Source organism: Vipera berus (genome assembly GCF_964194415.1).
Source record: "Vipera berus genome assembly, chromosome: 3".
In the NCBI taxonomy this organism is placed as follows: domain Eukaryota; kingdom Metazoa; phylum Chordata; class Lepidosauria; order Squamata; family Viperidae; genus Vipera; species Vipera berus.
This window is the reverse complement of record NC_138204.1, coordinates 54,170,813-54,197,261: the sequence shown is the minus strand read 5'-3', so window position 1 is coordinate 54,197,261 and position 26,449 is coordinate 54,170,813. Positions and strand designations below refer to the sequence as shown.

At 42.4% G+C, this 26,449-nt stretch overlaps 2 protein-coding genes across 4 annotated transcripts in view; both read right to left on the bottom strand.

Moving 5' to 3' along the window:
* STRIP1 (striatin interacting protein 1) overlaps positions 1–14,508 on the bottom strand; it is a 28,437-nt gene extending 13,929 nt beyond the window's left edge. The window contains exons 1-8 of one of the 2 annotated variants that reach the window (XM_081325653.1): positions 14,341–14,508; positions 13,149–13,218; positions 11,084–11,158; positions 10,099–10,233; positions 9,305–9,425; positions 7,907–7,975; positions 6,765–6,871; positions 842–969 (exon numbers count right to left, since the gene is read on the bottom strand). In XM_081325653.1, the coding sequence (XP_081181779.1) occupies positions 842–969; positions 6,765–6,871; positions 7,907–7,975; positions 9,305–9,425; positions 10,099–10,233; positions 11,084–11,158; positions 13,149–13,218; positions 14,341–14,493 (858 nt within the window). In that variant the 5' untranslated portion in view covers positions 14,494–14,508. The remainder of the gene's footprint in view (positions 1–841; positions 970–6,764; positions 6,872–7,906; positions 7,976–9,304; positions 9,426–10,098; positions 10,234–11,083; positions 11,159–13,148; positions 13,219–14,340) is intronic. The other variant, XM_081325654.1, reaches the window with a different exon arrangement.
* Positions 14,509–18,479: 3,971 nt separating this feature from the next.
* Positions 18,480–26,449, bottom strand: part of AHCYL1 (adenosylhomocysteinase like 1) — a gene marked incomplete at its 3' end in the record, with an annotated part of 54,505 nt that continues 46,535 nt past the window's right edge. The window contains exons 11-17 of one of the 2 annotated variants that reach the window (XM_081323181.1): positions 24,349–24,419; positions 23,959–24,053; positions 23,774–23,872; positions 23,398–23,466; positions 22,370–22,448; positions 20,984–21,104; positions 18,480–20,689 (exon numbers count right to left, since the gene is read on the bottom strand). In XM_081323181.1, coding sequence (XP_081179307.1) covers positions 20,683–20,689; positions 20,984–21,104; positions 22,370–22,448; positions 23,398–23,466; positions 23,774–23,872; positions 23,959–24,053; positions 24,349–24,419 — 541 coding nt within the window. Of the gene's footprint in view, positions 20,690–20,979; positions 21,105–22,369; positions 22,449–23,397; positions 23,467–23,773; positions 23,873–23,958; positions 24,054–24,348; positions 24,420–26,449 lie in introns of those variants that run through there. The other variant, XM_081323182.1, reaches the window with a different exon arrangement.

The following is a 26,449-nucleotide window of genomic DNA, read 5'->3' as shown; positions in this document are numbered from 1 at the left end:
AATTCTCAATCTGCTTCACAATCCCCTTTCCATTTAACTTTTAAAGAATCTTGTATGGGAAGAACCTCCCACCCAAGGATTTAGATTACAGTGTATGCTTCCTGTCTGTTAATGAGCAGAGTTCCTGGAAAGGCAGCAACTGAAATAAAATATTTAGCAATAATGAAGGAATGAGGCTTTCCCTCTGCCCTTAACAGCTTAACTACAATATGGAAAAGAGCTCTCCAGCAGTCTGTCAAAAAATATATTAGTGCTTGGAAAATAAAAACTATTACATGGGTAAGTTTTTTGCAACAGTGTGATAGCATTTTCCAGCAGACAGCTGAACTGCAAATTGCCAAGAAATCAGAGGTGCCAGCATGGTGGCTGTGGAGAGCTAAGAAGGAAGGTGAGTATTTTTTTTCTTCCATTCAAATATGTTAAGATTCTCAGAGACTGCCTGAACAAGTCCCTGCAATTTCTTTGGCAATGTTTTCCAGAAATGGTTTGCCCTTGCATCCTTTCTACAGTTGAAAGTGACTGCTAGTTTTGTGCTCATGGTGGGGACTAGAACTTCAGACCTAAGTATGTTCCTTAACTTTAAAGTACAATATTGCCATCAGTTTAGCATTGTACCAATCACCATTCTACAGCTATTAACAAATTGGTTGTTTTTGTCATTGGGGACATAGTAATTTTGTTTTTATTATTGCATGCCATTTAAGAGTCACATTTTTGAGAGTTGGGTGGCCAAATTCCTTTATATAAACAATAAACAACAACAAACCAATCCAGTTTAGATTCTGTATATTAGAAGCAACCTGTTACAAGCATCACATATTTGAAAACAGGAGTCTCTTACCAGGACAGTCTTCCAGAGCAGCAGCAAAACTTTCTTCATAGGAAAGTGTGGAGCATGGCCACTGCAGAATTTGGTCACCATGCCAAAAAGCATCACAGAAAATGGCTCGTTGTTATATAGAGGGGCCCCTGAAAAGCAATGTGTTGGTAACAAACATGTTACATGAAACCCTTGAATTTTTCCATTACGTATTTGAACATCATTTTCTACTATCAGCCCAATGAAGCTTCCAGTTGATTTGCCACATTTTTCATAGTAATTTCTGCTCATTCTGTGTTCTTGAACACAGTTTAGTCCAGTTAAATAATAAATTCTTATTTACAATGATGGCATTCATTTAACTCCAATAATGTAATTAATATAATCATTCTTCATGCATTAGGGTTCATCCTGCTATCCTTATTCTTGCTACCCTTATTCTTGATTTATGAGCGCATGCAGCAGCAGCAGCTATATGTGGGAGGTGGTTTTGCATATAGAAAAGAGTGGGACTTGCATCATCACTATACTATTTTCCCCATCTTGCCCACTACAGCAGACACAATAATTCTGGGGACTGGAATGAATCAAGGCCTCATGGAAAAACGTGTCTCCTTATCTGCTTTCTTCACTCTGATCTCAAATGTGTGAAATAATGCTCCACAGGAAGCTAGAAGATAGATGCTAACATCAAAACTCAGAATTAGATGTTTCTGTGCTACATATGCAAATCTGGACCTCAGCTCCCTGTAAGAAAATTAGGATTAAAAGCAAGCCAGATTTTTTAAAAAGCCATATGGATTGGCTTTACACATTGTGCAAAGCTATAATGTTTTGATTCTGGTTCAGTGCATTATGTTATCCGCTAGCTATAGTTTATTCAACAAATAACAGTTAAATTTATTAATTAAATAAATAATTGAGAGTTAGCAATGGTTTAGCTTGATATGAGAAATAAGCTATGGTGTTTAGCTAAATTTCCTTAGCTACCGTATATACTTGAGTATAAGCCGAATTTTTCAGCCCACTTTTTGGGCTGAAAAATTCCACTTCGGCTTATACTCCAGTCAACAAAAAAACTTACCGAGGACTTGTGCGCGGCCGAGGCTTTGGTGCTTCCGGGATCGCCCGCACCTCTCCCAAGCCACCGCCGTCCGAGACCTGCCGAAGTTTGGGGAGGTTTGGGGAGGTGCGCGCGCACCTCCCCAAACTCCGCGCCTTGCCTGCCTGCTTCTTTCCGCAGCGGAAAGAAGCAGGCAGGCAGGGCGCGGAGGAACGGAGACTTGCCGACGTTTGGGGAGGTTTGGGCGCCTCCCCAAACCTCGGCAGGTCTCCGTTCCTCCGCGCAGACCTGCCGACGTTTGGGGAGGTTTGGGCGCCTCCCCAAACCTCCCCAAACCTCGGCAGGTCTCCGTTCCTCCTGCCGACCTTTGGGGAGGTTTGGGCGCCTCCCCAAACCTCCCCAAACCTCGGCAGGTCTCCGTTCCTCCTGCCGACCTTTGGGGAGGTTTGGGCGCCTCCCCAAACCTCCCCAAACCTCGGCAGGTCTCCGTTCCTCCTGCCGACCTTTGGGGAGGTTTGGGCGCCTCCCCAAACCTCGGCAGGTCTCCGTTCCTCCGCGCAGACCTGCCGACGTTTGGGGAGGTTTGGGCGCCTCCCCAAACCTCGGCAGGTCTCCGTTCCTGTTTGGGGAGGTTTGGGCGCCTCCCCAAACCTCCCCAAACCTCGGCAGGTCTCCGTTCTTCCTGCCGACCTTTGGGGAGGTTTGGGCGCCTCCCCAAACCTCCCCAAACCTCGGCAGGTCTCCGTTCCTGTTTGGGGAGGTTTGGGCGCCTCCCCAAACCTCCCCAAACCTCGGCAGGTCTCCGTTCCTCCGCGCAGACCTGCCGACGTTTGGGGAGGTTTGGGCGCCTCCCCAAACCTCCCCAAACCTCGGCAGGTCTCCGTTCCTGTTTGGGGAGGTTTGGGCGCCTCCCCAAACCTCGGCAGGTCTCCGTTCCTCCGCGCAGACCTGCCGACCTTTGGGGAGGTTTGGGCGCCTCCCCAAACGTCCCCAAACCTCGGCAGGTCTCCGTTCCTGTTTGGGGAGGTTTGGGCGCCTCCCCAAACCTCCCCAAACCTCGGCAGGTCTCCGTTCCTCCGCGCAGACCTGCCGACGTTTGGGGAGGTTTGGGCGCCTCCCCAAACGTCCCCAAACCTCGGCAGGTCTCCGTTCCTGTTTGGGGAGGTTTGGGCGCCTCCCCAAACCTCCCCAAACCTCGGCAGGTCTCCGTTCCTCCGCGCAGACCTGCCGACCTTTGGGGAGGTTTGGGCGCCTCCCCAAACCTCCCCAAACCTCGGCAGGTCTCCGTTCCTGTTTGGGGAGGTTTGGGCGCCTCCCCAAACCTCCCCAAACCTCGGCAGGTCTCCGTTCCTCCGCGCAGACCTGCCGACCTTTGGGGAGGTTTGGGCGCCTCCCCAAACCTCCCCAAACCTCGGCAGGTCTCCGTTCCTGTTTGGGGAGGTTTGGGCGCCTCCCCAAACCTCCCCAAACCTCGGCAGGTCTCCGTTCCTCCGCGCAGACCTGCCGACCTTTGGGGAGGTTTGGGCGCCTCCCCAAACGTCCCCAAACCTCGGCAGGTCTCCGTTCCTGTTTGGGGAGGTTTGGGCGCCTCCCCAAACCTCCCCAAACCTCGGCAGGTCTCCGTTCCTCCGTGCAGACCTGCCGACCTTTGGGGAGGTTTGGGCGCCTCCCCAAACCTCGGCAGGTCTCCGTTCCTGTTTGGGGAGGTTTGGGCGCCTCCCCAAACCTCCCCAAACCTCGGCAGGTCTCCGTTCCTCCGCGCAGACCTGCCGACGTTTGGGGAGGTTTGGGCGCCTCCCCAAACCTCCCCAAACCTCGGCAGGTCTCCGTTCCTCCGCGCAGACCTGCCGACGTTTGGGGAGGTTTGGGCGCCTCCCCAAACCTCCCCAAACCTCGGCAGGTCTCCGTTCCTGTTTGGGGAGGTTTGGGCGCCTCCCCAAACCTCCCCAAACCTCGGCAGGTCTCCGTTCCTCCGCGCAGACCTGCCGACCTTTGGGGAGGTTTGGGCGCCTCCCCAAACCTCCCCAAACCTCGGCAGGTCTCCGTTCTTCCTGCCGACCTTTGGGGAGGTTTGGGCGCCTCCCCAAACCTCCCCAAACGTCGGCAGGTCTGCGCGGAGGAACGGAGACCTGCCGAGGTTTGGGGAGGTTTGGGGAGGCGCCCAAACCTCCCCAAACAGGAACGGAGACCTGCCGAGGTTTGGGGAGGTTTGGGGAGGCGCCCAAACCTCCCCAAAGGTCGGCAGGTCTGCGCGGAGGAACGGAGACCTGCCGAGGTTTGGGGAGGCGCCCAAACCTCCCCAAAGGTCGGCAGGTCTGTGCGGAGGAACGGAGACCTGCCGAGGTTTGGGGAGGCGCCCAAACCTCCCCAAAGGTCGGCAGGAAGAACGGAGACCTGCCGAGGTTTGGGGAGGTTTGGGGAGGCGCCCAAACCTCCCCAAAGGTCGGCAGGAGGAACGGAGACCTGCCGAGGTTTGGGGAGGCGCCCAAACCTCCCCAAAGGTCGGCAGGAAGAACGGAGACCTGCCGAGGTTTGGGGAGGTTTGGGGAGGCGCCCAAACCTCCCCAAAGGTCGGCAGGTCTGCGCGGAGGAACGGAGACCTGCCGAGGTTTGGGGAGGCGCCCAAACCTCCCCAAAGGTCGGCAGGAGGAACGGAGACCTGCCGAGGTTTGGGGAGGTTTGGGGAGGCGCCCAAACCTCCCCAAAGGTCGGCAGGAGGAACGGAGACCTGCCGAGGTTTGGGGAGGCGCCCAAACCTCCCCAAAGGTCGGCAGGAAGAACGGAGACCTGCCGAGGTTTGGGGAGGTTTGGGGAGGCGCCCAAACCTCCCCAAAGGTCGGCAGGTCTGCGCGGAGGAACGGAGACCTGCCGAGGTTTGGGGAGGCGCCCAAACCTCCCCAAAGGTCGGCAGGAGGAACGGAGACCTGCCGAGGTTTGGGGAGGTTTGGGGAGGCGCCCAAACCTCCCCAAAGGTCGGCAGGAGGAACGGAGACCTGCCGAGGTTTGGGGAGGCGCCCAAACCTCCCCAAAGGTCGGCAGGAGGAACGGAGACCTGCCGAGGTTTGGGGAGGTTTGGGGAGGCGCCCAAACCTCCCCAAAGGTCGGCAGGAGGAACGGAGACCTGCCGAGGTTTGGGGAGGTTTGGGGAGGCGCCCAAACCTCCCCAAAGGTCGGCAGGTCTGCGCGGAGGAACGGAGACCTGCCGAGGTTTGGGGAGGTTTGGGGAGGCGCCCAAACCTCCCCAAAGGTCGGCAGGAGGAACGGAGACCTGCCGAGGTTTGGGGAGGTTTGGGGAGGCGCCCAAACCTCCCCAAAGGTCGGCAGGAGGAACGGAGACCTGCCGAGGTTTGGGGAGGTTTGGGGAGGCGCCCATACCTCCCCAAAGTTCGGCAGGAGGAACGGAGACCTGCCGAGGTTTGGGGAGGTTTGGGGAGGCGCCCAAACCTCCCCAAAGGTCGGCAGGAGGAACGGAGACCTGCCGAGGTTTGGGGAGGCGCCCAAACCTCCCCAAAGGTCGGCAGGAGGAACGGAGACCTGCCGAGGTTTGGGGAGGTTTGGGGAGGCGCCCAAACCTCCCCAAAGGTCGGCAGGAGGAACGGAGACCTGCCGAGGTTTGGGGAGGCGCCCAAACCTCCCCAAAGGTCGGCAGGTCTGCGCGGAGGAACGGAGACCTGCAGAGGTTTGGGGAGGCGCCCAAACCTCCCCAAAGGTCGGCAGGAGGAACGGAGACCTGCCGAGGTTTGGGGAGGCGCCCAAACCTCCCCAAAGGTCGGCAGGAGGAACGGAGACCTGCCGAGGTTTGGGGAGGTTTGGGGAGGCGCCCAAACCTCCCCAAAGGTCGGCAGGAGGAACGGAGACCTGCCGAGGTTTGGGGAGGTTTGGGGAGGCGCCCAAACCTCCCCAAAGGTCGGCAGGAGGAACGGAGACCTGCCGAGGTTTGGGGAGGTTTGGGGAGGCGCCCAAACCTCTCCAAAGGTCGGCAGGAGGAACGGAGACCTGCCGACGAGCCGCGGCCACACAGGGTATTCCTGTGTATTCAGGCTTGCAAAATGGCGGATCGAGCCTCTGCTGGCGGCAGAGGCTTGCAGAACGGCGGATCGGCTTATACTCGAGTCAATAACTTTTTCCAGTTTTTGGGGGTGAAATTGGGGGTCTCGGCTTATACTCGAGTCGGCTTATACTCAAGTATATACGGTAATTGTTCAAGAAGGTTAAAGCCCAGGTTCTGTTGCAGATTAAACATGCTTACCTGTAGTAAATCTCCCCTAACTCAATAACACTGATCTGTGAGAAAGCATATGGAAGACTACACTGTATATTGGGCAGGTGTTTGTGCCTCTTTAAAGGTGTTCTGGATATACTAGTCGTATAGTAGCCTTAGTATTGAAGCTTCAATGATGTCTGAAGGGGGGGGGGGTGTCAAAATTTCCTGGGACTTTCCTCTTGAAAACTACCAAATTTTGTACATCACTTCACTCTCCTGAAATCCCATCAGGGAGGAGGAGGAGGGAGAGAAGCTTTGAGGTAATAATGGATGTCAATGGCTTTTTCTCTGTACACAGTCCAAATGAGAAGAATGCCTGGTGGGTGGAGTTGGGGTGGGGCTGAGACAAGCAGGGTAGGCAACAACGATAGTGACTGTGAAGGGCAATGGAAAAGGAGAGATGTATTAGTAGCAATCTTCTGCTGAGATCTTAGGAATAAAGACCTCTTGTATTAACAGTAGGAGGATACTGACTCTGACTATCTGGCAGCACCGATTAGCACAAAAGAAAAAAAAAGTTATTTCTCATATTAGCATGTTTTTTTTCTTACAGCAAAATAATCTTATCTTTTTGAGCAAATGCTACTTACTTCTGAATCATGAACAAGAAGACATACCTAGCTCAGCTCTGAAGGTCTGTCTCATTATCTTCCATTCAGGCTTATCTCCTTCACAGTCCTGACGGACAGTCTCCAGAATAAGGTACATAATGTTCAGAAGCACCCTGCAATCAAAGAGTGAACAGGTTAGAAGGAGAAATTCCTGACACCATTGTTTGCTTCACTGAAAGCTACTTTACAAAACAATAAGTAAATGAGCCATCCCTTATAATGTTTCCATGGATAATACCGAGGCAAAAAGATGTTACATTTGGAATAACAAATTTGAGGGTAATAATAGCTAAACATTTTATTTTTGGTCATGTCATTATTTTCAGGACTGCTGTTGCTTAGCAACCTATGCTTTTCTAAGAAAAATACACTCTTTACAGAAAAGGTTCCTATGCAAACCTAGTGGTAGGGTTTGTTTTTTAAAAAAAATTAAGATTGCCTTTTTAAATGGGCAGTGGCTGACAGATGGCTGCAATGGATATAACAATGTCTCTGAAGAAGTCATAGATTGAATGTGATCCATTTTTTTCATCTAAATAGTGGCAAAAAATTTAACGTTAAGTGTGTGAGCTATGTAAAAAAATGTTGGAGGGTTAAACACAACCATTCCTGCTGGTTTCCCACCAAGAATGCTAGGAAAATACACCACTTATATTTGGTGGTTTGGGGAGATTCGATGCCTATAAAAATGAGGCTCAGGAGTAGAATTCACTAAGCCAGGGGTAGGCAACCTCAGCTCTTTTATGACTCATGGACTTCAACTCCCAGAATTCCTGAGTCAGCCGAGGTTGCTTACCCCTGCACTAAGCTGTGTGATTTAAAGCTTTGCAGTGTCTTCTGGGAGACTGAACTGTTACAAAGTCATAGTGAATCCACAGATGAGGAGATATCGATGTATCATAGTATACAATATTCACCTTAAGCATGTTCTATCAGCATCTGACTTTATTCTATTTCTCCTCTTGACTGCCCCAATAAAGGCATGCAATAAGTTATGTCAATTTGAAAATCAGTTTTTATTAATAAGAACATATCAATCCAACATGGAGCAAAAAACGTAAACTATCTTTACCAATACAAGTTATTATAACAAAACAAAAAAAATCTCAGTTTATTGATAGTGCGATTACTGATATGCGATTACTCACCTCAAATCCGTGCTGTCAGCCAGGGAGATAGCAGGCTTCCTCACTGCACTGCTACAGGCAGCACTGTTGCTAGAAAAAGAGAAAGAAATTTCTGCTTTCTAGATCACACCACCTTCTGAAACTAACATCACATTGGATATTAGACAAACAATGGCATGGATACCGTGGGCATTCACCCTCTTCTAATTCCCTCTCTTATCCAACAGCAGTTACCCAATGTAGTTGTTAATCTGATTACCTAAAAGGGATCCATTGAGAGAAAACTCATTTACTCCATAGTATGAAACTACTACAAATTCAGGAGCAACTTCTAGTTACTTTTTGAATAATCAGTTAGGAACTTTAGTCCTACTAATGCAAAAACAAGGCTCTGAGTAACCGCATTAAAATTGTTCACACGTCCTCATTCTGTAGTAAACTATCAGCTCAGTTCCAGACATGCGTATGACAGAACCCACAGATTATCTCTTCCAGAAATTAAATAAGACCGCATACATCTCCCTGTTCAAAACTATACAGGAAATCTCTGGATTATGATGGCAATTGGGACCAGAAATTCCACTGCTAAGCGAAGTGATGATTGTAAAGCACAAGGATCCCTCATTCAGCAACATCATAACTACGATCAGTGAATAAGTGATTGTAACCTGAGGATTACCTGTATTTTTTGTGTCTGTTTTCAGCCTTTACTTCCTCTCAAGACATGCACGCATATTTATTTCAACAGAATTTTTAATTAGTCCAGATTGGTTTCTAGCTGGCGAGGCAGATGATACGGACCCACTGTGCACTTTTCGCCCAGAGGGAGACTGGAAGCTTGTTCTGCTTGCAAATGTGGTGCTTGGAAACCGAGGCATTCGCTCCATTTCCAACCATCCCATTTGCAAGCAGACAAATCTTACAGTATCCTTCCAATCAAAAAGTGTTTGAGCGCCCCATAGGAGCCCAAACACTTTTCACCCAGAGGGCCTCAGTTTCCAACTGCTCCATTGGCAGTGGCACGGTGTGGCGAGCTATGCGGTCACAGAAGTGGGCCAGCAGCCACACGGGCTCATGCTAGATGGGGCTGTCGATGCCGCCACTACGAGGTGAGGAAAAAAAATGACATCCCTGAAAGTAAGACCTACTGCCTCTTTTGGAGGCAAAAAATATATAAGACCGGGTCTTATTTTCGGGAAAACATGGTGCATTTTTTAAAATTATACTCTGATTATGGTATCAAATAAGTAATTTTCTATGAAATAGATAAAACTGGATGAACAAATAACAGGTTAGGTTTGGCATCTGTTTCCTTCATAAGCTGTAAAAATATATATCATGAGGAGGCAGATCATAATTAGGCTATCTAAACAGCCTGCACTCTTTTCAGAGGCCCCAGTGTCATAACAGGAAACTCACTCAATCTCCATGTTCAAAAGCTCCACCAAAGCATTAAATGTCCCAACTTCAAGCAGAAGAAAAATGTTGTATCGCATCCAAAACTGAACCTCAGCTTCTGAACTACACTCATCAAATGTGCCTGAAATAAAAATATGATTCATTTCACAAAAGATTGCCCTTGTTAGATCACACTGAAAAGTAGAGAAAGTACAACATTCAAATAATAAAATAAATGTAAAATAATATCAACACAGAAGTTATGGTATCAATTTTCCAAAAGTATGTGGAATCCCAGCCATTTCAAGCCATTTCTAGGACCAAAGTGGAAATTCGTTATAGAATTAGGTAATAAAACATGAGGGTTGAGAAGTTTTCATTATACTGACTCCCCACGGGCAATATACAGATGAACCTATGTTGAGATTAAAGCAAGATAATGCATTTAGGTTAATTATTATGTAACTAACTAGAAATCACAGAGTTTTGCATTAAAAAATTGAAGCGTCTTTTTGCACCCAAAGTTGAGGCTCAAAGATCAGTTTTCATTACTTTAGGCTTATGACTGTATTTCTAGAATCCAGTTCTAAAGTCTGTGAATAAAAATGAAATTGGTCCAGTAATTCTGTTATTATGCTGAATGGAAGTATAAATTCTTTTATATTTAGGGTAAATACAAATAAATAAGTTTTGATGATTTTTGTTAGCATTTCTTTATTATTGAAAGGAAATATTGGTATGAAAAAATTCTTCTAAAATATCACAATTAGTAGGTATTTAAGACTAAGCAGTTTCTCTGAAAGATACAAGCATACCTTGTGCAACATAGAGGATGGCTCGAGCTACCCTGAGCCGTTTCTCCCGAGCTGTGACCTCAAGGCCATCAAGAAGTCTCATAGCATGAGTATGATGTTGTTTAGTGTCCAGTTCTGTCCACTTTTTATCCAACACTAGAAATACAAGGTATTTGAAATTACAACATAGCTTTGACCCTTTTTCAAAAAAGTAACTATCTGCAACAATAAAAAATATGTTGTGCAATAGCCTTTAAAAAGTGGTTGTAATCTTATGCGCTTTCAGCTATTTCCTCCAAGATCTCAAAAGCTTATGTAACATTAATGAAATGTTGCAACATTTTACTTATGAAATTTTGTGACCTTACAAGATTCTGGCCAACTGTAATTAATAAAATTAGATTTTTATTTTAATTTTGGACAGCTTCAGACTTTATTTTATGGTATTACAAGATCTTATGTTGCTAAACCTTGGGCTAGACTATTTTTAGTGTTATCGACAAAATTTATAATGTGTAAACATGGCCAGAAGCTATGAAGCCAGGTCATCCAAGATCTGACCTGATCTAATTTTACATTATTAAACTAATGAATATGCCATTCATATTATTGCAAAGTTTTAACATCAAATCATAACAAAAAAGAAACCTCTATCCCACCCTAAACATTACAGATCACAAAAATCTGTAGTAGATGATAGTTCAGCTTCAGAAATGCCAAACCTTTTCACACATACACACAAATAACAATAAGCATTCCATGCTGGTACAGCCATTTTATTTATCTATTTATTTACTCACTGAATTTCCCCAAATTTTGGAGCTTATGATTTATTTAAAACACAAATGTATTAAGATTTTGCTAAAATAAAGTGAAAGATTCATGAAAATGGAAAAAAACAACCATACTTGATACTAAAATAATCAACTTTCATCCCATTTCAAATACAGTATATACAGACTAAGCCTACAGGACATTTCAAGGAGGAAAAAGTAATTAGTCTTACCATGCAGCCTAAAATCTTCCTCAAAGCATTTTCTATTGAGTTGGAATTCAGGACCTTCAGTATAACTGTACAGTTCTGCAAAGAGGGAACAAAAGCTCATTACTTTATAACACTAGACCTTTATTTCAAATAGAAGGGACTCTTGGCAGTTCATTTTATACACGTCTATCCATTTTAAGAGTTTAGCATTGAAAGATAACTTGACATCTTCAACTGATGTCAAAGTTTAGTTTTACCAAGCTTAATTAGGCTCAAGTAGGGTGCATCATCCCAGACAACTCTGTTCCAACACCCGACAAGCAAGCAGGAAAAGATGGTAATCCACCAGAGGTAACACAAAGATGATTTGAAAACAGATTTTAATAATAATAATAAGTTGGAAGTGACCTTGGAGGTCATCTAGTCCAACCCCCCGCTCAGGCAGGAAACCCTATACCATTTCAGACAAATGGCTGTCCAGTCTCTTCTTAAAAACTTCCAGTGTTGGAGCATTCACCACTTCTGGAGCCAGGTTGTTCCACTGGTTAATTGTTCTAACTGTCAGGAAGTTTCTCCTTAGTTCTAGGTTGCTTCTCTCCTTGACTAGTTTCCATCCGTTGCTTCTTGTCCTGCCTTCAGGTGCTTTGGAGAATAGTTTGACTCCCTCTTCTTTGTGGCAGCCCCTGAGATATTGGAACACTGCTATCATGTCACCCCTCGCCCTTCTCTTCGTTAAACTACACATACCCAATTCCAGCAACCGTTCCCTATGTTTTAGCCTCCAGTCCCCCAATCATCTTTGTTGCTCTTCTCTGTAGCCTTTCTAGAGTCTCAACATCTTTTTTACATCGTGGTGACCAAAACTGGATACAGTATTCCAGGTGTGGCCTTACCAAGGCATTGTAAAGTGGTATTAGTACTTCACGTGATCACGTGGTATTAGTACTTCACGTGATCTGTTAATGCAGCCTAGCACTGTGTTGGCTTTTTTTAAACAAGATCTTCACATGTTGGTTAACAGCCAAACTTTAATAACAGTTTAAATATTCAGTTCTAATTCTTAACTGTGTACTGATTATATTTCCCTTTTATGAAAGTACTATAAAATAAGGCTAGATTCAAAATAGTATGATAGAAATCTTTTCTTTTACTAAGAAGACAATCTTAATGAAGTTATGGGGATTCCCCAAACAGCATGGGGTTAAAGAGGAACCGTTCAGATGATCTCCCACCAGCAATTCACTTTGCTGAAGTTGAAAAACAAAGAAGAGAAGGGACTTGACATTTTGTACAACTTAAATCACACAGGTAGTCCTTGACTTACAATCACAAAGAAGCCCAGAATTAGGTTGTGGCTACTACAGTTAAAGGTCAAGGCACCAGACTCAGTATTACAACTGGTTTTACAACAATCGTAAAGTGATTGATCTTTAAGTGAATTACATAGTTGTTAAAGGAATCGTATGGTCATTATGCAAATCCAGCATATTCAATGGGCTTTTGCTGGAAAATGACAAAAATAATTGTGCAGATCACATCATGTGACCATGGGATGCTGCAATCAGTCATAAATGCAAGCAGATTACTAAGTGCCCAAAGTGTGATTATGTGACCATGGGGATTGCAGCAGGTTGTAAGAAACCTTTTTTAAAGTCTGTCATAACTTTGGTGGTGATTAAGCAACCAGTTGTAAGTTGAGGATTACCTATACGAAAGAAATGACAAATGAAAACTTTCATGTGAATGTTATTTCTTCACCAAAACTTTATAAAGCAGTCCTCATAAAAAATTATGCAAAATTAACTAGTAACATGAAACTGGCAGTGGAAATTAATAGTCTACATTGCATTTCAGGTTCAAAGGAGTGGATGAGCACATTCCTGCTGCACCTGTCAGTCACTCTGAGCTGCACCGTGATTCAGGAAATAATGCTTGGTTTACTCAGTTGCTGACAGCTGCTTACAAGCATGCCTAACCTTGTTCACTTTGAATCTGAAGCCTATTGAGCACTACAAATTATAGCAACTGCTTTAACTTTTGTGTTATACAGATATAAGCAAAGGAACTCAAGCAATTCCTGCTTTACCTGAGAGCTCAGCGGTCCACTTGTCGGCATCTGCATATTCAAACTCAAAATCTGGTGATTCTGAATAGCCCTGGAAGAAAAAGCTTAACTAAATTGTTTTCCACAAAAAAAAATTAAAGTAAACTAAACCTTCCCCATATAGTTTCACTGTTACCATGCTAACTCATATGTACACAAGGAGTACTTTCACTAGGAGTGGAGCACAGCTCAAAACCAAAAACCTCCAGTCTTTATTTTTTACTCTCCCCCAAGGCGATTTGCTACTTTGCTCAGTCACTTATGCCCCATTTAGGCTTGCCAGAACAAACATCCTCTGCAGGCTCTACGGTGCTACTCTATCCTCAAAACCAAACCCACTAATTTTAATAGGCTATTTCCAGATGAAGACTTTCATTCTTCACCCTCCCTCCCCTTGTAAACTACTCACGCCCAGAGACTGAGGGGAGAGCTATTTTTTCCATTGTATTTCCCCCCCCCTTTTTATTGTGCTGTTACGCATGTTGATAGATTGTCATTTCAGTACAATATTATTTACGATAGAACTACAAATTCTTGACATTCTGTTATTTAGACAATTAGGATAGAGCTTTTTTTTCTTCCTTTAAGGAAGAGAGCTCTGTAGTGTATTGAAGCAGGTCAGACCGACAAACCAAACTCTAGTGCGGTGTTTTCCAATCTTGGCATTCTGGGAATTGGAAGTCCGCTCATCTTAAAGTTGCCCGGCTTGGGGAACCCTGTTCTAGGGGGGCTACCTGGTCAAGCCTTTAGTCCAGGGGTCTTCAAACTTGGCCCTTTTATGACTTGTGGACTTCAACTCCCAGAATTCCTCAGCCAGCATGCCTGGCTGAGGAACTCTGGGAGTTGAAGTCCACAAGTCATAAAAGGGCCAAGTTTGAAGACCCCTGCTTTAGTCTGAGCGAAGAAGGGACAAAACTTGTGCGGAGGCGGCTGAGGGGCCTTTGAAAGAGAGGCGGAGAACTGATGATAAAAACCCCACGCCCGCCAGCAGAACGAGGACTCTCAAAGCGATCCTGTTCGCCCTTCGCAACCCCTTAAGAGACTCAGAGGCCACCGCCAAATCAAATCACTCCGGCGGCGGGGAGGGTAGCTACCGTCTCCCTGGCATCATCCCCAAGAGGCGGGTGGGCAAGTCCGTGCCGCCTCCCCTCCCCGCCCGCCCGCTCCGCCTAACCTCCGAGTCTTTACGTTGGTTACGATTAGGCTCCCGGCCTTTCCCTCCTGCCGGCGGCGGAGGCGTCGTCGTGGTGAGTCCAAGTCCTCCGCTCCGTTGTTTGTTATTGACAATGAGCAAGCCCGGACCGCCGCCACCGCCGCCCGGCTCCATCACGACGGGCCGGCAGCTCTCGCGTCAAGTGAGAGGCGCGGCGCGGGAATCTCAGAGGAAACGTCACCATCTTGAGCGCGGCGGTTGAGGGGGCGGCTTTGTCAAGGTGCCATCTTGAGCGTTGCTGCAATCTGTTTTAAGGTACTGTAGTAGTGTAGGAGAGAACGCGGAACGAATGCGGAAGTCATCTTAGTTGCCTCGCGCCTAACGCCGAGATAATAATAATAAAATAATAATAATAATAATAATAATAATAATAATAATAATAATAATAATAATAATAATAATAATAATAATAATAATATAAAGTTGGAAGGGACCTTGGAGGTCATCTAGTCCAACCCCCTGCTCAGGCAGGAAACCCTATACCATTTCAGGCAAATGGCTGTCCAGTCTCTTCTTAAAAACCTCCAGTGTTGGAGCATTCACCACCTCTGGAGGCAGGTTGTTCCACTGGTTAATTGTTCTAACTGTTCTAGCTGTTTAGACCTACCCTTCTGTGGTTCGCAGAGCCTTTTAAGTGACATTGTTGCGGGTATCCCGCATTAGCTTACGAGTGTAGTCAACTAAATCTTTGGACCTGCCGTTCTGCCGAAATGAAGTCGAATTACAAGCACTGGGTTGCAAGAATCCGAATGACCGTTGGAAGTTAACCCTTGCAATCTCGTGGCCGTGTGGATTTTTGCAATCCAGGCAGACGTGCAGATTTACCTTAAAAAGTGGTAGTATGCAACAGAAATATAGTAAGGTTGGTCCATGTAGCCTTGTTAAAAAATTTTTTACCGTTTATTGTATTACTTAAAAATATCTTGTTATAATGACATTTGCCAGGGGAGCGAAGCCTTAGGTCCTGTATAAATTGGGACGGCCACTATCTGGAGTAAATAAAATCCAAGCCCTTTTTGCTGCTACCTAACGCTTATCCGGGTTTAATACAGTAGCCCTATTAAAATATAACAAGCCGAACACAAATGGTTTTCTAAGTAGGTGAGTGAGTATTCAGTGTGAACGTGGTATTTGAAATTGGGCTGATACACACCAAGAGAAATATTATACATATATTAGTAGAAAAAGTATTTTCTGATTAAATGTAAAAATGTAAGCCTTAACGGAGCTCAAAATTTTGTGCCTTTTATTTTGCAGCTATGAAGAGTTAATTCATCTGTTAACACCCAATTCAAAATTAAGTGATGAGATATTTTATTAACACTAAGCATTTATATTTCTAGGCAGATGGAAACTTACTGGAAGCCAAACTTTAGGTATACCAGATGATGTAAGTTTTTATTTATTCATGTGTGCTTCTTAAAAGGCTACATTATCAAATTTCAAGTTCCAAAAAATGGAGCAGTACCATAAAATATGGCTATACAGCGACCTGGATTTGAAAGGTGAAATGTGATTTGTGGGCATCTTTGGGAGAAGATACATTGTTTGACAGTTTTGGAATGTTGCCTTGCCAAATCACATTTTGCTCTTCAAATCTATATTACTTCACCGTCCTGCTGAATAATCTGTTTGGCTTGCAGCAAATATAATTTGGGATAATATGGCTGATTTATCTCTTAAAATTTGTCTTCGCCTCCAGCTTTGTCAATAAACTGGTATGTATTTTTAGCTACCATGTGCTAGTCTCCAGTTCAAAATGTACACTGGAAAAATTCGCTTATAAAATGTACAAAGTGCTGCTGGCTGCTACAATATGACTACATCCTGGCTACTGTTTCCTTTGGATAGTTTAAGTTGTTTTCCAATCTGGACAAGTTCCAGATACATTAATTTACAGTCCCAGAATTCTTTGCAATAAAATGCTGATTGGAGAAATCTGGGAGTTACAAGTTTTACACATCTGGAAATTGCTTACATACAGAAACACTATTCTGTGTGAACATATTACCACCACTGCTGTAATAGTATGTGTGTAGCATCAGACAAAGGGGTGGTAAATGAAAGCACCAGAGGTTGAATAAAGTCAGTATGCTGAAGGAATATTTAGAGAAATAGGACTGCAGTCAACTGAGATTTATTTACACTATAGTTACAAAAATACTGCAATTTAAGGAAAATGTTTTTTGCAATTTTTGTGCTTCCTAATTCTTATGATGTTCACACACAGTGGAATTAAAAATGGAGTTGAATACAAGTTACTTCTGCTCAGGTCATGCTTTCTTGTATAGGAGAAACCAACATTCCAAAACATCCACATATTACAATATGCATTATATTGGCTTGTGGAGTAGGAACAGCATTTAGAACATTATACTGAATTTTGAAGCAATACAAAGTGTATACTTACTAGTATTTCTAATGTGGAGACACATGTTTGCAATATATAGCAAAATCCCCAGTTTGAATTGGTACAGCCAGAATGCTAATCAAAACCAAGCCCATATGTTACCATAGATAAGCTATTGCTACACTGGCCAGAATCATTCTTGGTTTTATGGCTGCGGTTTTTAAACTTCCTAGTATCAAGCCCTACTTTATTCATGCTTTTTTAGATTTCCAAGTCATTTATATTTCTAATTGTTCTGTACCTCTTTTCTTTTTTTTCCTATCAAAGGATTTCCAAAATGTTCATTTATAATTTTGATCTCCATATTCTTTTACGAATTCATGTACTTTTTTAGGCTTGCAAAAATTTAAAAATCTTAACATGTAACTCTCAAATACAAAGATCTAGATTTGACTTATCAGTTTTTTGTACTACCCATCACTCTTGCATGCCTCTGAAGGCTTTTACAGGTCTTTACAGTTTAGAAACCAAAAGCCGGTTATTAACTTTTCTGGGCCCTAAAATCATTAGAGGCCTGGTGAAAGAACCACTTTTAAGAGTAGACCTGTAGTAACAGAATGTTTGCTTCAGATGAATTTGTATGAGGCATTTTACTCTTCCCAGAACTTTCAGATCTTGTTGCATCCTTTAAAATCTGTTAACCCCCATTTTCATTCTCTGTTCCTTTATTAAGATGAAGCAAATATGTATGCTGTATCACATTTTCTGTATTGTTTATTTCTATAGTTTTTATAAGATAAACTGTTAACAAATTTTAGAATTGAAAGCTAGAGTGGGAAGTTGAAAGAAAAATACCACAGAACTTCAGAAGTTAGCAGTGGGAACCACCTCTATACTGGTGCCAAGAAAACTCCATGTCTTTTTCCATGACATCACCAGGAGCTAAGTTCAAGTTAAGGACATTTCATTTTTATTTCTGCTCAGCCAGGTGGCAGCATCTAGTTAACCCAACTGATCTAGAAGATCTAAGCAGGTTAATACTTGGTTAATATTTGGATGGGAAGGCAAGATGAAATCTAGGGCTGGTAGGTTAAACTGAGAAGGTAAAGTCATCAGCTCAATTGAAAGGCCACTTAAAAAAAACATTAATGCAACACACCTGGAAACTTCTCAACAATATCTCAACCTCTGCATAGATGATATGGCAAACCTACCTTTTTATCTGAAAAAGCATGACCAGGGGATGATTCAAACCAATTTTAGGTTAAGCATGAATTTATATTCTTTGTTTTGAACAGCATACTTTTATAGAAGTGAATATTCAAGCAGTATCCAATCTATAAATCTATCTTAGATGAACTTTAATAATTTTCATTAGTTTAAGTTATTCTTTGGATCAAGTTATACACTGTATAATAAGACTACTGGCAATAACAAAAGGAACCATGCTGATTAATGAGAATTAGCTTAGATTTACCGCATGTGTTTTCTAGATAGATTTAAGCACTGATATTTTCCCTTGATGTTTTATAGTTTCTGAGGCTAGCACAACACAAGTTATTTTCCCCCCACAAAATTTGTTAGGGGAGGAAAGGATAGGTATGCCTCAAGGCAGAAAAATACAGTATATCTTCCTCAATCCATACTTCTTTTACTCTGTTCAAAAAAGGATGAATAGGTTACCAGTTACAAAGAGGTAACGGTAATATGGCATTACTTAAGCGGAAGAAAAGAGTACTGAAGCCAGAGATAGCTTTCTAATCATTTATTCAGACTTTGCGTAATGATTATTGCTCATTTGCAAGGATTATTAATATTGCATTCATTAAAAATCATTCATATACAAAATAAACCTATCCCCATCTGGACTAATGCTATAACATGCTCCCTCTGATTGAACTGAGGTGTTGCTAGGTATGAGAATTTATTTCATGGCTTATACAGAGATGGAGCCCTTAGCTAAGATATTTATCGACATTGCAACATAGAGGCAGAGAAATGGAATGAAAAAGTCCTCCTAAACTTCCGGAGGTCTTTCTGGAATACACTCTGCTGGATTTACCTAATTCAGTTAGAAGAAATTGTAAGAGTGCTGTGAAAAGTAAAAAATAAAATTCAAGATATCATCCCAATGAAATATTTGGGGGAAAAAAAGTATGTTTGTTCAAGATGGGATTATTGTACGATCAAGAAAACAATAATTTGGCCTGGACATACTTAAAGTCAGATTATGAAACGGAGGGGACTATGGACATCTCAAGGCAGAGTAAGCTTCTCTACAAAAAGTCAATTTCCAGCATTATTCTGCAAGGCTAGTAGATGTCACTATGTTACTGCCAAAAAGAAATATTTATTTGGATACTTATTGAGAGAGTCGTTTAAAAATAGAGAGCAAGCATGATGAATGGTCAAATGTTTGGTATCTCAGGGTCCTCGTCAAATTATAAGTGCTTTACTCTCTTCAGTGAAGGACTAACTACCAAAAGGCCTTTATCATACAACAGTGGGGTAAAACCTATGAAGGAGCTAATAATATCTTCAATATTTACATCTAGTTTTCCACAAGATTACATAAAAAGGCGGGGGGGGGAAAACAAAGTTGGTCATTATGTTCACAAAATCTCTGGCTCACTGATGCTATCCCTTGATACTTCAGCAGATCAGACCCCAGCAATTGGCTTGAATCACTTATCTTTCACTTAACACTTGCTTTTCCTAATCCTGAAGCTCCTTTCCCTCTCTATTTCATGGCACTGTAATATGAAACCTGGGTTGTACTATAATCTCACAGGAGATACCAGTGCATCATATTAACTGGACAGAATATACTAACTACTAGGATAAAAAAATTAAACCAGCAGAGCACTTGAAATAGTAGTGCCAATGGAAAGGGATCCACCTGCACTGTTCATTTGGTACAAATAAGAGCCTGAAGATGGAGAGAAGTGCCTTACACAATGAGTAACTCTCTCTAGGATCTTAAAACCTACCATGAATGATCATTCAAATGTTTCCTGCGCTATGTGAATGAAGGAATGGAAAATGTAAGATGACATCTCAATTCAAGAGGGCTGATCTGATTGGTGGTGGTCCCAAAATTCTGCTAAGTATTAACTAAAATAGTCTCTAGTTTTTCGAACCAGAAGCAAATTATTTTAAACCACAGCCTTTAAGAATTTGATATGGGTACATCTTGATTTAAAGCAGCATAAAATAAAATAATTGAAAATTGAAATGCTAGACAATGGATAGCCGTATCCATTTCAATTCAGTTTAGCACCCTAGCAACTTAAAAAGAGAAGTTAAAACTGCCTACATTTAGTATAACCAGGCATGCAGTTATACTTGAAGTAGGAAAAAATGTCTTAATTGATCATAAATAATAGGTGATATTGTCCTACTGAAATCAAAAGGACATTTTTTCCACATAAAGAATGAAGAGTAGGCATTTGTGGAATATACACCTATAGCCCAACTGGCCACAAGGTGTCAAGTCTGTTCCCATGGAGGAGAAGGAACACTGATGTAGCAGCTAATAAATAGGGGCTCATTAAGGCAATTTAGAATTTGCAATTAATTTTCACACAGAAAAAATAGTACTCTTAATATTCTGCAGTTTTGCCAGCTACAACTAAGGTGCACTGAAATTTTTAAATTAAAAAATAAAATCACATGAAAAGAATGCCCCACATAACCAGTGGAAATCATCTCCCCAGTACCAGAGGAAGAGAATTAAAACCACATTACTTCTGTGGTGGTGTAGCAAGGAATCCCAAATTGTTTGCAGGGTCGATACTGAGACAGGGAAATATTAAAAAGAATTGGACAGGATTATATAATCACATGAATAAAACAAAAGTCTTCCAAAGTGACACACAAAAAGTTATTTAAAAATATTTCTGCTAAAGCTCTTGTGTATGTTATGTGGTCTGGTTCTTCAGCATTATGGTCCATCAGTACCTACAGCAAAAAACGGGAAAAAAGACAAAGTTAAGCAAGGTGCAAATGTAATCTTTCTTTGTTTAATGCAAAAAAATAGCACTATAGACAATTAAGTCTATTTGTTTTACATTTTATCTATATTTAAATAAAATACAGCCTTTTCTTTCAGCATTTATAACCACATTATCAGGCTGGGAATGATAAAAAAGCCAACAATAGCTTATCACTAAGAAATGATAACACTCTTCTATTCATTCTGTTGTAATAAAGTACAGCCATTAAGTCTCTCATTTTATCTCATGGAGATCTTACCTATAATAGTTTGGTTTGAAGGGCCCATTCTTATTGAGTCCCAAATATTTTGCTTGATCATCTGTGAGTTCTGTCAGATGAGCGTCAAATGATGGCAGATGCAAGCTGGCAACATATTCATCTAGGAAGACAGACAGCTATTAGTTTAAGCTTTTTTAAAAAACAAAATTGTTTATTCCACCTCAAAGCTTTTAAGAAGCTAATCTGGAAAATAGTCCCTCCAACATTAGTCTCTAGATGAGGCCCTCTGCAAGGTCTAGCAGCGCCATTATTACAGATTGCATAAACACTGAGGCAGAAGGATAATACACTGAGTATTTTCGTGATTTTTGCTCCCTTGACATTCTAATATGGATCTTTTTATTCTTTCACATTTTGATTTTGAAATGGACATTATAATTTAAGAGGTAAAAAGATCTTGACATTCTAAACTCAATATTGAATAAAAAATATTTTTTAATTCTAGAAAAGCATAGTAGTTGCTGCTTCTTTGTATTTTTCAAATTGAAGATGTTTCATTAGCGTACTAATCAGCTTCATTAGTGCCCCATGAAAACATTTTTGCAATTTCCTCAGATTTTATGCAATTTCCTTTTTTCAAATTTCTTATTTTAGTGCTGGCAATGCTTTTAAACACATCCTATTATCTGATAGTTTTAACTGCATGCCAAGTTTATGGAGATTTTCAGTCATCGAGGTCATAGTTATCCCAAAGGTACTTTTTCATGAGGCAAGTGGACTTTCACTTCTCATCCAAGACGCTTCCTCTGCTTTGATTGGATGGTGGGGAATGGAAAGATTTATACTCCTTGCAGACAGCTGGTCATTTGCATTCTTTCTGAGTCATTGAGGCCACCTGGAGGCTATCTGTGTCATCACGATTGCTACTACTCAGGTGACCCTGACAACACAGATAAACCTCCAGGTGCCTCAATGACCTCTAAAAGAATGCAAATGACCAGCTGTTTGCAAGGAGTATAAATCTTTCGATTCCCCACCATAGAGTCAGAGCTGAAGAAGCTTCCTGGATGAGAAGTGAAACGTCTTCAAAGAAAAACAAGAAAGTCTAATTGCTTCATGAAAAGGCACCTTTGGGATGCCAAGTTTATATTAAATTCAAAATGTAAATAATAAAATAAAATGCACTAGATAAAAAGTAATTAAATTATTTCAATAAAAAAGCTATTTATAAAAACATGAGAATTAAAGTGGCTTAAGACTCAGTGGTCTAATATGAAATGAATAGATAATACAAATCAAAAGTATACCAAACTACAGATAGATAGATAAATAGACAGACAGATATGGCTTACATTTCAAGGGGTCTTTAAATACAATTCAATAATCAATGAATTGCAACTAAGAAGTCAATGATTATTTACTTACCCATCTTCTTAGGCAACAGATATACATCTTGTTTGTATCTTCCCTCAGGGGCATTGTAAAGCTCAATCAAAGCCAGAGCCTATTAAGATCAGAGAGATGCTGAAATTAACAGTAACTGCAGAGTTTATATTTAGGCTCTGATATGCCCAATGATAAAAACATTTAATTACAAATAGTAAACATGCATTAAATGCTGCACTGTGGGACTCCTAGCATTTATGGATAACTGAAGAAAGTGCTAAAATACTATTATATATCATCAGACAGATAGAATTATATTTTTATTGTAGACATAATACAATCTAAATGAAAGGGAAGTGATCAATATCTCTATATTTTGCCCAAAATGGAAAAGCAGCAATTTGGGGAAAAATGAGAACATGTTATTAAGTTAACTGTAGTAAACTGAGATGTGTAACTGAAGCTATTTTACATGTATAGTTTTTACACAAATCAAATATGTTTTCAAAGGCATAAGTACCAAAACAATGGACAATTAGCTGCCTTTAAAGATGACAATTAAAGCATTGGAATAAGATAGTAGCTTTAATATATTACCTAAGGATTCATTATGCAGGGATGAGGTTTCACATCTCAAGGAACTTAAACTTTTCTTATAATAAAACACCTGATACACATGTGGGCAGGGATGGGAAAATTCAGAAAGAAATATATGACATTTAATAAATAAATAAAAAGAAAGCTGGACACTTTTCAAATAAGTAATGGGTGGGGTTTCAACAACCAGCAAATTCTGCTTCCTGCAGTTACTCACTTGCTTTTCAGATGCAAGTCACCTTACTTATTTGTAACTAAACATTTGTATCCAAAGCCTGAATTGTAGGAAATTTATTCTTGGGTGACTGCTGCAGAATGTATATGTTTCATATGTATGCTAATACAGATAATCTATATTATGTACAGATTTCTTCGATTTTCTTTCTTCACAATACATTGCAAATGCAGAATAAGGCAGAGTCTTAAAAATACTAAAAATACATCTGAGTTAAGTATTGGCAACTGAATACCTGAGTGGTAGCCGTAATGGACAGGACAAAAGTAGGAACAGTTGAACAGCTTAGATTGAGAAGTCGCCCCTATGTTAAAAAAAACAAACAAAACACCTCTGAGATAACCGCAAAGGGTAAACATGGATTAGAGCCATTAAAACTGAGGACAATACTTCGTTCATATCCACATTGATCTTGTTGGCTTTGCATTTCTGCATAACCGAAATACCCGGAATTGTACAGAAAAAAACAGCTTTTTGTTTCAGTTCCATAATTGTTTGCCAGAACCATTTATGTGTAATGATTTATAGCTAGGTACCACACCATGCTATTTTTCACTATCTTGGATCTTGAGAAGCAGTTTTAAGACATACCTGAATCTTTCTACACATACCTCAGCTAGTAAAACAACTCGCTTGCCATCAGGCCAGATTACATGATCCACCTGAGAACGTACCCGCTCCCATGTAAGTTCTGGAGTACGAAGACTAGCCTGAGAAAGGAAACATTCAGAGAGGTTCATCTACAATACTTCATTGGGAGAAGAGAAAAGAGAAACCAAGGATTATAAATACTCACCACATCAATTTCAGTGTTGGAATGTCCCATGTTGCATACAATGCAACTATTCTTCATTCGATCCAAATGTTCTCTTGTCACCACATTCTTATTCCCTACATTGAAAAAAGGCATCTAAAGCAAGCTGTTGATTTACTTTAGCTATCCTATTTTTCCTTGCATGTCCCTAAATTTTTAATTCTAATCTTACATATAGAACAAAACAGCAAGTTATATAATCAACAACACTTTCTTTGAAGATTCTTACATTATTTTAACATTGAGCTTTGAGGAGGGAAGTCTAATCTTTAACCATCCAAAAATAGAAAATCAGAATTTTAAAATTTCACTGCTGGGAAATAATGTGAACTTAAAACAGGGACATTACTTGTCCTTCTCAGAATGCTTTACCTGTGCAGGTTATGACTACATCCATCTGTCGAATTACTTCATTGAGTTTCACTACTCGAAATCCATCCATGCTACCACACAGAAATGAAAAAAATAAAGGAACACTGGTCAAAACACTGCAAAACAATAGGATGAACAATCTGTCCATCTAACCAACTTTTCAAAATTGAATAAATTAAAAACATTGTCAATATTGCAGCATAACTGAATATATCTATCCTTAAATAGTTGCTTAGATCACTAACTAACTTATTTCGCGCATGCATGCTAGTCGTTTCCAACTCTAGGGGCCGGTGCTCATCTCCGTTTCAAAGCCGAAGAGCCAGCGCTTGTCCGAGGACGTCTCCGTGGTCATGTGGCCAGCATGACTAGACGCCAAAGGCGCATGGAACGCTGTTACCTTCCCACCGTAGTGATCCCTATTTTTCTACTTGCATTTTTATGTGCTTTCGAACTGCTAGGTTGGCAGAAGCTGGGACAAGTAACAGGCACTCTGTTACACGGCACTTGGGATTCGACCCGCCAAACTGCCGACCTTCTGATCGACAAGCTCAGCGTCCTAACCCACTGAGCCACCATGTCCCTGTTTCATAAGTAAGTTGATACAAAAACATTTTCAGAGGGATCAATAAAAATAATTTCACCATTATTGAAATGTAAAGGAATTCTTCATGTACATTTGTAATATTTATTTATTTATTTATTTATTTATTTATTTATTTATTTATTTATTTGGTTTATATACCGCCCTATTCCCAAAGGACTCAGGGCGGTTTACAAGGCAAAATTTAAAAACAATCCAATATAAAATTAAAATAAATTAAAATAAATTAAATTAAGTCTAGCCACAAAAATTAAATCACAATTTAAAAACATTAAACCCCTCAGTCCAGACCAGATAGTTCAAAGAGCCAGGTTTTTAGGTCCCGGCGAAATAAACGAAGGTCGGGGGCAGTCCGGAGTTCCGTTGGCAGTTGATTCCATAGGGCAGGCGTGCCCACAGAGAACGCCCTCCCCCTGTGGATCGCCCGTCGGCAATCCTTGACTGGTGGTACCCTGAGGAGGCCCTCCCTGTGGGAGCGCACAGGACGATGGGAAATTGATGCTGGCAGCAGGTGCTCCCTTAGATAATCCGGGCCCATGCCATTTAGGGCTTTATAGGTCATCACCAGCACCTTGAATCTCACCCGGAGGGCAACTGGAAGCCAATGCAGCTCGCGGAGAAGAGGTGTTACATGGGAGTATCAGGAGACTCCCATTACAACTCGCGCGGCTGCATTCTGCACCAGTTGAAGCCTCCGAGTGGTCCTCAGGGGCAGCCCCATGTAGAGAGCATTGCAGTAGTCTAGCCGGGAGGTCACGAGCGCATGGGTGACTGTGCGTAGGGCATCTCGGTCCAGATAGGGCCATAACTGGCGAACCTGGGCAAAAGCTCCCCTGGCCACGGCTCCTATATGATCTTCCAAACTGAGCCGTGAATCCAGGAGGACACCCAAGTTGCGGGCCCTATCAACGGGGGGTAACACCTCACCCCCCATAGTTAAGGATGGAAAAGATTGGTTAGTCTGAGATGCCGGTATACACAGCCACTCAGTCTTGGCAGGATTGAGACGAAGCCTGTTTCTCCCCATCCAAACCCGGACCGCTTCCAGGCAACGGGACATCATGTCGAGGGCATCACTGGGTTGGTTCAGGGTGGAAAGAAAAAGTCCCGAGCCCGGCAGAGATCATTCACCACCGCAACCAATGCCATCTCCGTGCTGTACCCGGTCCTGAAGCCCGATTGGTATGGGTCCAGATAATCAGTTTCCTCCAGGAACAGAGGGACCTGAAGTGCCACCACGTTCTCAACCACCTTCGCAAGAAAGCGAAGGTTGGAGACTGGACGATAGTTGTTCAAAATAGCTGGGTCTAGGGCAGGCTTCTTGAGGAGGGGCCTCACCACCGCCTCCTTCAAGGCGGCAGGGAAGGTACCCTCCCTCAAGGAAGCAGTTATTACTGCCTGGAACCAGCCTCGTGTCTCCTCCCGGGTTGCATATACCAGCCAGGAGGGGCACGGGTCCAATAAACGTGGCAGAACTCAGTCTCCTCATGATCCTGT